The 10582-nt window shown below is 42.1% G+C and overlaps 2 protein-coding genes across 2 annotated transcripts; both read right to left on the bottom strand.

Annotated features, from left to right (window-relative positions):
- On the bottom strand, window positions 1-4769 carry LOC117805080 (E3 ubiquitin-protein ligase TRIM39-like). The gene is made up of 2 exons (XM_034673663.1): window positions 4664-4769; window positions 1-2459 (listed from the first exon to the last, which is right to left on the bottom strand). Exon 2 carries the CDS (start codon window positions 2455-2457, stop codon window positions 808-810), a length of 1650 nt encoding a protein of 549 aa, XP_034529554.1. The 5' UTR covers window positions 2458-2459; window positions 4664-4769; the 3' UTR covers window positions 1-807.
- Window positions 4770-5838: 1069 nt separating this feature from the next.
- LOC117804704 (E3 ubiquitin-protein ligase TRIM39-like) lies at window positions 5839-10558 on the bottom strand. Its single transcript, XM_034673024.1, has 2 exons — window positions 10454-10558; window positions 5839-8578 (listed from the first exon to the last, which is right to left on the bottom strand). Exon 2 carries the CDS (start codon window positions 8574-8576, stop codon window positions 6939-6941), a length of 1638 nt encoding a protein of 545 aa, XP_034528915.1. The 5' UTR covers window positions 8577-8578; window positions 10454-10558; the 3' UTR covers window positions 5839-6938.
- Window positions 10559-10582: the final 24 nt, after the last annotated feature.

The raw sequence follows: 10582 nt of genomic DNA, 5'->3' as shown, positions 1-10582 counted from the left end.
TCATGGAAGAAATGTTGAATTTTATGAATGAATATCGAGAGAGAAAAATACAGAAAATATCTCTACTGAAACTTTTGCTGTTCATTATTAAGACATAAAATATACAAGACTGTTTACAAAACATACACTGAGTGAAATGCATAACAGGTTAAGTAAATGTTAAGAATATGGACATTTATTAAGAGGTTGAAGAAGTCTTTTGTTTTGAAATTCTGCAGGCGGGCTGAGGGGGTCCATGCCAGAGGCTAAAGCCAGATTAACCACTATCAACTCTCTCTCTCCTCTCTCTTCCTGTCACTTTCTTTAACTCTTCCTGTCCCATTAAAGTTACTAACCATAGACCTTTCTGGAGTCCCTGAGCTCCTTTCTCTCGTACGTTCCTCCGACCTGCTGCTGTGGACGTGCCAGACTCCACCTGCTACAACTACTACTATCCGTCTCCGTCCCACTATCATCTTTCTCTCTCTCTTCATCTCCCTCTATCCCTCTCTCTAACACGGCCTCAGCAGATGTGTGTCTAACATGAGTCTGGTCCTGCTGGAGGTTTCTGCCTGTTAAAGGAAGTTTGTCCTTGCCACTGTAACTTGCTAAATGCTGCAAAGTGCTCTGCTCATGGTGGATTAAGATGAGATCAGATTGAGTCCTGTCTGTAAGATGGGACTGGATCTTATCCTGTCTTGATGTTGGGTCTTTGTTAATAATAGAACATAGAGTACGGTCTAGGCTATCAGCATACTTCCTGCATTTACTACATTTCTGGTAAGTGGTCGTACGTCCTTGGGATGGCATCGCGTGGAAACCTCTGGTCTAAACTGTGTAATCAACTGGACAGATGATCAGTGGCGTGGAGTTAGTTCCTGCATTGTTATTTCTGGGATTCAAAATTGGGTAGAGTTTCTCTCTGAAGTTACAGCCAGTAAAGGAGAAGATGAGAGTGGAGGCATCTACGTCATGAAAGGAGACCAGACCCTCCTCATAATCTACAAACACCCCCACCCTCTGAGGATTTGAACTCAGAAACAGGTGGATTGGGTCAAAGTCAACTAGAGCTTTGTACCCGTAGCCCTCTCGTAAACTCACAGTCCAGAAGCCATTCTGAGGGCAGAATTCAATAAAGACACCTTTCCTGTGAATAGACTCACGAGCCAATCCCAAAACCCATTCAGTCTTCCCTCCAACTTCAACCTCATAGTAAAACCTGCCTGAGGAGAAACTCTGCTTTCCTAACACACCAAAATATGAGGATATTCTCTTTGGACTGTCTTCGACCATCTGACTGTAGTTCCAATGATAAACTTGCTTCCCATCTTGAGACAGAATGAGTTTATGATGTGCCGTTTCAGGGTCAAGGGTCACGTCCACTTGATACTTCTTTCTCTTCTTTATTTCAGTATCAGCACAAAGCACCTTCATCTTTGCACTGAGCATATCCGCCAGCTGAGCCAGAGGTGTCCCCAGGATCCCTACGTACGACGTGTGAACTCTGACCTTTGTCCAGTCTTTGGTGGGTGGAGCAGTTTTCAAAGACATGAACTTTTGGAGGAACTGGAGGTGGTCCTCATTGTGTGAGAGTTGCTCCAGCTCAGTGCTTCTCTTGGTCAGCTCAGAGATCTCCTCCTCCAGCTCCTTAATGAAACCTTCAGCCTGTTTCTCTGTTGTCTTGTGCTTTGCTTCGATCATGTCGAGGAGCTCAGCCAGATTTCTCTCAACAGAATGGATCAGAGCGGTGTAGACCTCCACACTTGTTGTCGTCTCTTGGTCTGCTTCTTCCTTGCTGAGCTTCACGGATTGTTTGATCTCCTCAATCTTCAGTCGCTTCTCCTGGATCATCTTCTGAACTTCATCCTCTGTCTTTCCAAGCTTAGCTTTCTTCTCTTTGTATTCTTCTTGGAGAGAAATAATGCGATGCAGCTTGTGTTCTGACTCAGTACAGAACCGACACACACAAACCTGGTCGGTTTTACAGAAAAGCTCCAGAGGTTTCTCGTGCTTCTTACACATCCTTTCTTCCAGGTTCTCCACAGGATTGATCAGCGTGTGTCTTTTCAGGGCTGGGAGTCTCTGATGAGGCTCCAGGTGAGTCTCACAGTAGGAGACCAGACAATCCAGGCAGGACTTCAGGGCCTTCAGTTTGGTCTCAGTGCAGAAATCACAAAGAACTTCTCCTGTGTTGGTGTGTTGCTCCTCTGAGCTGCTGCTGCTGGTTTCCTGTAGAACTGACTGCTTGAACTGAGCAGCCATCTCTGATAGAACAGTGTTTACCCGCAGGTCAGGTTTCTTCTCACATTGCTCTTTGCACAAGGGACACTCACACTGGACATTAGTGTCCCAGTGCTCAGTGATGCAGCTCTTGCAGAAGTTGTGTCCACATGGTATGGTGACTGGATCAGTGAACACATCCAGACAGATGGAGCACAGAAACTGGTCTTCAGAGAGGAGGCTGCTCGCTGCTGCCATGTCTAGGGACAAGGTGAAAATACAATCTTACTCATCAGACAGATCAGCAGTGGATATACTTAAACAAGTACATATGTGTGGAATATCACTGTAACAGTGACATGCACTGCATTACCAAGTAAGTTCAAGGGGACACACTGTCACTAACTGTTATGGGAAGTACAATAAGTGCAGCTATGCTGGTGTAGGTGTGAGCACGCCGCTCTATGTACAGTTCAGGAGGCAGAAACCTGGGGGCCAATCCTGTGGTAGCCTCATGAGAGTGACGGAGTGGCTGCTTCTCCAACCAAAATGTTCACAGTGCTACCAGTGACTAGCTCTAAAGTTAATGCTTCTATGATAGTACTACACCTGGGAAGTAACAGATCCTCTGACAACACCAGATGAAGCTGACAGGTATCTTGGGGTCACACCTAACTGTGTTGGTTTAGCTACTCGATCTGTGCATGTATGATGTGGAGACATATCCAGTGTCCAAAGAACCTCGGCTGGTCATAAAGGATAAACTAAAACAGCCTTTACAATGAAATCCAAAAACCTACCAGGCTCCATAAAAAAATCTACTAATTTTACTTCTAGGAGTACAGGAGTTGTCAGTCTACTGCCGCTTCAACCACTTGGAAAATTTGGTAGAGATGTGAATCACTCCCTAACTTAACACAGCATCTGATTTGATCCTTGGTGGCCAAGGTTTGATTCATAAGGACCATTTGATTACTTTTAGTAAACAAAAGATAAGGCCTACTGTATGACCTGAAATAACAATAAATAAACTGAAGTCTTGATATCTTTGCCCAGGTGTCTCACAGGTAGGTGGTTGAGAAGTATGTAAATTTATTAAAACATAACACAGAACTCTTGGCCTCATTTGCTGACAACTAAAACAAAGTAAGACATTCATCATACATTAATTGATTTTTGAGGGGGAGACAGGCTGTTTTTGAAACCGCCTACTATACTAGCAGTACGTACTGATTTGGCCAAAATTCAGTATGTAGTATGTGAACAAGAGCAAAATCTGCAGAATGCTAAAACTACCTAGATGTCGTACTGATTTGGGAACATTTCTCAGTATGCATCAGACCAATCTCCCTCACGTACTGTTTTCCCTCGTTTCGCTTTTTCTTTTTTCTTATTTTTTAAGGGGGCACTCAGTTTTTAAGTGCTGTGGAAATTATTAAATTACATAAAAACCACTTCTTAACTTTTTAAATCATTAGTGATGCTAAAGAAGCAGTTTCTCTATCAGCTTGGCCGTTGTTTACTTCTGCTTTCCGAAACTGGAAATCCAGTGACGTCTGGCTCAGCATACTGCAGAACAGATCGAACAGAACAGTTATGCAGTATGTAGTAGGCAGTACCTATTGCCTACTACATACATAGGTAGTGTGTAGCAGGCCATTTCAAAAAAAGCCTGTGAACACATCCGTCAGCTAACTAACGCCACCTGACCAGCCACCTAGCTAACGCTGATGTGAAAGGTCAAAGTCATTGAGACGATGATCACAGCTTGCAGGAAATGACACATCAAAACCTCAGGCAACCGGATCACAAATCTGAAACCAGTGCATTGACTTTATGCACTGAGATCAGATTCAGATGAGTTCATCTCTACACTCCTGTTATTTGGGTTATTTTAATCACTCTGATATTCTAACTGGTTAATTAGGATGTTATACAACTATTGTGTAAGGTAGAATAAAACAAAATTAACAATCAGGTGCCAGGTAACTCCTTTCTGCAAGGTACATGACTGTTCCTGTCAGTGGCTTCAGAGAGAGCAACATAAAACCTTTGTATGATTTCAAAAAAAACGTAAAAGTTGTTTCTCTGGGATCCTTTCTTTAAACACACTCTTTGAATCACTGTCTGAGCCCGGGAACGTAGCAGACATTATAACTGTTTACCAGCTGCAGGCTGAAGAAGTTTACTGGAGTAATTCCAAAAGATTTTGCATTGTACCAAAAATGTTAAAAACATGAGCAGGGCTTTAAAACACAGGCATGCATCGTAGTAAAGAAGAGACTGAGGCAGCACTCTTACACTTTGTCTTATTAACACCATGAACTGAAGAGGAAAGCTTGCAGTGTCTTCAACAAACACCCTGACAGACATACTCCTTTTGCATTTTGTCCATAGCAGAGTTTCCTCCCTTATCTGTTGATTCCCTATCATTAAATGTAAATCATTATAGATATATACTCACTGGTTAAATGCAGAGGTCCCGGTCTGGTTTCAGCTTTAAACCTGAAGCTGTTTCTCAAGAAAGAAAAGTTAACTTGTGCTCTGCAGTGTTTGGAGCTCTGACTCACTTTAAGTTTCATTTCCTGTAAACTGTGACTGTGTCACATCCCCCTTTCCTCTGTTGACTCGCCTCTAAAAGCAACTTGTGAAATGGGTCGACTATGAACTTACCCGGAGTTTGTTTACTTTGATCAAGCATGTTGGTTCAGAATCAACCCAGCTCTGAGGGAACTGCAGTTTATGCTGCTCATGAGGTGGCATCTTTTTGCTGTTGATGGAACTCAAGGAAAATAAATTGTGTGAAAGTAAAATAAATTATAACTGAGGAATAAATTATCTTCTGGTTGAGTGTTTTGTGTCAATAACTGAGTAGAAAACTCGCCTGTTTAGGGCAGAGGTTCCTAAAGTGGGGGGTTGCCAGACACTGATTGGGGGACACAAGATTTTTTTTAATTTTTTAAGTAATCAAAAATGTTGTGTATTGTCATTACTGTAAATATATATATATTTTAAAAGTACTTAATTTAGAAATAAAACCTTACAAATACATTTTATTCATTAGTTTTCTGTCTTTCTTTAGATGACTCCTAAGGTTTGGGTTAGTTTACAGTTAATTAACAAAAGCATCAGTAGCAGCAGTTGGGTTGCAAGTCTTTGGCACCTATATTTTGGGGGTCGTGGGCCAAAAAGTTTGGGAACCCCTGGTTTAGGGGACTGAAGTTGACAAATCAAAGATTGTTTTTTACAAACTTTCATTGAGAGAAAAAACAGATCTGAGCTCAAACAGTGAGTGAAACATTTTCTCAGAAGTCTTACATCAATAACTAAATATAAATATACGGTCAAATATAAGTGAAATTATCAAACGATAACGTTTCTCCCTGTAGACTGAAATATTATATAACATAATCCCTAAAGGATGAAATGATGAAGAGAGGGTGACATACACCAAATCATGTGTCTGTAACTGATCCTACAACCAGTGCTTATTTAAATCACATATTTTATACAAGAAACAGGCTGCAGTGTTTTAAACTAAGGTAAGTAAATTAAATTATAATCACAATAAAATGAAGTCACTTAAAAAAAACAGTAAAAACCAGCACTCAGTTTATTCCCCATAATTTAATGCCCCATGTCGTAATGATATTTGTGTTACACCCTCATATTCATCAACCAATCACAACACCTGCTCCAAAAAACAAATGAAGTCATTAAATTTAAAAACAATAAATATATATGTACAATCTTTGTCATTATTACTGTTCAGTTATCAAACTTTTTGTGTCTGTTTTTGGTGTATGTTATTGTTGCATGGTGTTTTTTCATAATTGTTTTCAAAGTTTTGCTCACACAGAAGTCCAGAATCTGGTGGCAGAAGTGTTAAAAACTGCAGTTCCTTGAGTGTCCACTTGAGGCTTGCTCCAAAAGCCCCAGAAGCCACATACACACTCATTCTAAAAAGCTGATCTTTACAGCAGAAATATCAAGTATCATCAATATATCAGCAGGCTTTGGTGTTTGCAGGAAAAACTTGTCTGTATGGAGAGCAAAAGCAGGTTGTAATGACATCCTCGATTCCATTAGAGGTAATATGAAGATATGTTTTTAAATCTCTATAAACAGATATCTGCATGTGAGTACAATCTACTCAATAGAAACATCTTACACTGAGACACACATTTGCTTGACACTGTGTCACAAAAGCCAATCAGAGTTTAAATTTCCAGACTTGCTTGAATGCATCAGAAATTATGGATCCCACCTCGATTCAATGACAAAGAGTTAAAACTAGCTTTCTTCTCCTCTTGAGGACAGACCTGACAAAGCTTGACTTTTGACTAATCTGCATCATGATGTTATTTCAGCAAACTTAAGACCTGTTAATTACAAGAACATCAGTTTCTGTTTCAGGTTCATACAGCAGAAGGAAGCCAGAGTGAAGCCTGTTTATAACTTACTATTTACACTGAAACTGAGACTCCCCAGGAACAGATGAACAGACGCTCCTCTGGGGGGATGTAATGAACCAAGAAATGACAGTATTTACTTTGCAGACCTGTACAGAGAGGGGGATTTCTCTTCTCTTTTAATCTGAACACAAGGTCACTCAGTCTAAGATTGCAGATCGTAAACAATGCAGCGCACAGTAAAAGGAAGTGCTTTCGCTAACCACTGGCTGCACCATCACCAGCACAAGCTTTATCATTGCCAGATGTTGATGGGTGCTAATTTGTTTAATGGACTGGACAGATGATCAGTGGCGTGGAGTTGGCACCAGCGTTATTTTTTCTGGGACTGAAAATTGGGTAGAGTTTCTCTGTGAAGTTACAGCCAGTAAAGGAGAAGATGAGAGCGGAAGCATCTACGTCATAGAAGCAGACCAGACCCTCCTCGTAATCCACAAACACCCCCACCCTCTGAGGCTTTGAGCTCAAACACAAATGGATTGGGTCCGAATCATCTAGAGCTCTATACTCCAATCCATCCTTCAAGCTCACTGTCCAGAAACCATTCTGAGGACATGAGTGAAAAGGGATCTTCCTGTGAATAGACTCTCGAGCCACTCCCAAAACCCAGTCGGTCTTCCCTTCAACTTCAACCTCATAGTAAAACCTGCCTGAGGAGAAACTCTGCTTTCCTAACACACCAAAATATCTGGTTATTCTCTTAGGACTGTCTTCGACCGTCTGACAAACATCCCCATGATAAACTTGCTTCCCATCTTGAGACAGGATGAGTTTAGGATGTGCCGTTTCAGGGTCAAGGGTCACGTTCACTGAGTACTGTTTGTCCTTCTTTATTTCAGCATCAGCACAAAGCACTCTCAACTTTGTACTGAGCATCTTCTCCAGCTGAGCCAGAGGTGTCCTCAGGATCCCTTCGTACGACAAGTGAACTCTGACCTTTGTCCAGTCTTTGGTGGATGGAGCAGTTTTCAAAGACATGAACTTTTGGAGGAACTGGAGGTGGTCCTCGTTGTGTGAGAGTTGCCCCAGCTCAGTGCTTCTCTTGGACAGCTCAGAGATCTCCTCCTCCAGCTCCTTAATGAAACCCTCAGCCTGTTTCTCTGTTGTCTTGTGCTTTGCTTCGATCATGTCGAGGACCTTAGCCAGACTTCTCTCAACAGACTGGATCAGAGCGGTGTAGACCTCCACACTTGTTGTTGTCTCTTGGTCTGCTTCTTCCTTGCTGAGCGTCACTGATTGTTTAATCTCTTCAATCTTCTGTCGCTTCTCCTGGATCATCTTCTGAACTTCATCCTCTGTCTTTCCGAGCTCAGCTTTCTTCTCTTTGTATTCTTCTTGGAGAGAAATAATGCGATGCAGCTTGTGTTCTGACTCAGTACAGAACCGACACACACAAACCTGGTCGGTCTTACAGAAAAGCTCCAGAGGTTTCTTGTGCTTCTTACACATCCTTTCTTCCAGGTTCTCCACAGGATTGATCAGCGTGTGTCTTTTCAGGGCTGGGAGTCTCTGATGAGGCTCCAGGTGAGTCTTACAGTAGGAGACCAGACAATCCAGGCAGGACTTCTGGGCCCTCATTTTGGTCTCAATGCAGAAGTCACAGAGAACTTCTCCTGTGTTGGTGTGTTGCTCCTCTGAGCTGCTGCTGCTGGTTTCCTGTAGAACTGACTGCTTGAACTGAGCAGCCATCTCTGATAAAACAGTGTTGACCCGCAGGTCAGGTTTCTTCTCACATTGCTCTTTGCACAAGGGACACTCACACTGGACATTAGTGTCCCAGTGCTCAGTGATGCAGCTCTTGCAGAAGTTGTGTCCACATGGTATGGTGACTGGATCAGTGAACACATCCAGACAGATGGAGCACAGAAACTGGTCTTCAGAGAGGAGGCTGCGTGCTGCTGCCATGTCTAGGGACATAAGTAAAAGTGTTAGAAATCATCTAAAGTTACATCGAAACAAGTACATGCTCCCTGTTTCACACGTGCAGCTTGTTCTAGGCAGACTTCTTCCTTCCCGCCCCATGGTAAAAAGTCTGCATGAAGTCAGTGTGAGCTGGTGTGTGGTTGCAGCAGGAAATAGTCTTGCACATTCACACTGAACAAGTGTGTGGAGTAATGACATTACTTACCCAGAGAGGAGTTTTTCTGCTTTAAAGTCCTTACAGCTCACCTCATCTGTCTGTCTGATGTTTTATACTCTCCTGTTTGTGGTGTTGAAACGTCCCTCTACATGATGCAGTGAAATCAACGCAGGAAAAAAACACCACAAGACTCCTTTTCCTACATACCCTTACCTAAAGCAAACAGTTGGCACTGTGAAGTGGGTGTGAGAGTGAGTCAGCTTGCCCAGATTAGTTGGGAATTCACCAAGAGTGAATAACACCACAAATAATTTTGCATCTTTTGCCCTCGCCTTCTGCTCCGTCTCAAGGTCTAATTCATGAAGCAAACAGCTTTCTTGATATTCAAGCGCAAAACCACCCAAAAAGCCCTGCAGCTCTGAGCAGGCTTCTCCAGTTTTGTGCCTGAATGGGACTGAGATGAGCTGACACATCTCCACTCCGTGCAGTGTAGAGCTGCGCTGTGTGCTCTCATCCTTTCAGCGCTTAATTCCATCCACTCACATGGGGCCTCATTTATCAATCTGATGTAGACACCAGCGCAGATTTGGGTGCAGATATCAGCTTACAACAATGTTCACGTGTCATTTATGAAACATACCTATCTGGGTGCATCACTGTGTACGCCTGATCAAGTTTTGAAAAATGTGGCAGCTGAAAACAATCTTCATTTAAATATCAGTCAGCAGCGTGGGTATGACTACTGAACTACAGCTGAAGTTTAAACATTTGATTTATAAATCCTTCGATACAAAATGAAGTTCATTTACATTCATCCGTGATATGAAACTTTTAGAGGCCTTAATAAAAGTAATTCTTGACATTCAGGGGGAGGAAGATGTCAGACCTTAAGATTGCTATAAAAAAAATATGACGCAGGCACAGACGAACCTTCGCCCGTGTCTGATGCAGCTGAAAGCGAATATTCAATATAGTAGACCGCACACTGGTTAACCGACAAATTGTTTTCAATTCAGTCCAACTGTGGTCATTTTGTAATACTGAGTCTCTGCAAGAAATCGCTTGTGCGCAATTACGCACGAGGCAAACCGGAATGTTACATTAATTATTAAGAACTCCGGACGTGCCGACAGGTTTTTATCTCATGTGAATGAATGTTATTTGTTCTAAAATGGTCAGCTGTCACACACACACACACACACACACACACACACACACACACACACACACACACACACACACACACACAGAATTCAATAAAATAGTCAGGAGTAAAACAATCGTCTTAAGGTTAAATCCTGTCATCAATCACATCTTTCTAAAAAGAAGAAAAAAAAACTTTTTCAAACGCTCTTTTTTTATCCCCACACTGACATGAAAACTTGCGTTCAGAAGACCTTGCGTTGGATTTGAGCATATCCTCCCCCCACATTCAGATTGATAAATGCCAACCTTTGCGTGGAAATGGTTGTACACCCTGTTTTCGGTCGAACGCACGTTTGAGAGATGAGGGCCACTGTGATCAATCTGAGCCTGTCAGTCTGCATGATAAAAATCTTCGCACTCTGCGACAACAAACCTCAAATACCTGGACAGAAAGTAGGTTGTGAGACTCATTTTGTTCTCATTAGTTTGCCTTCTCACCCGATGATTCTCAGTCATTTACAGTTAATAATCAGTAATCATTCTAAACAGTACTCACTGGTTGTTTGTAGACGATTCTGTTATTCTGTCATCTGAAGACCTGGAGAGTTTTCTGCAGAGAGGAATCTGGACTGCTGCAGTGTTCTGATGAAGAGTTAACTAAAGTTTCATTTCCTCTAAAGTGGGA

This window comes from Notolabrus celidotus, chromosome 21 (genome assembly GCF_009762535.1).
Source record: "Notolabrus celidotus isolate fNotCel1 chromosome 21, fNotCel1.pri, whole genome shotgun sequence".
Lineage (NCBI taxonomy): Eukaryota > Metazoa > Chordata > Actinopteri > Labriformes > Labridae > Notolabrus > Notolabrus celidotus.
The sequence above is the reverse complement of the archived record's forward strand: the minus strand, read 5'-3'. Positions and strand labels throughout refer to the sequence as shown.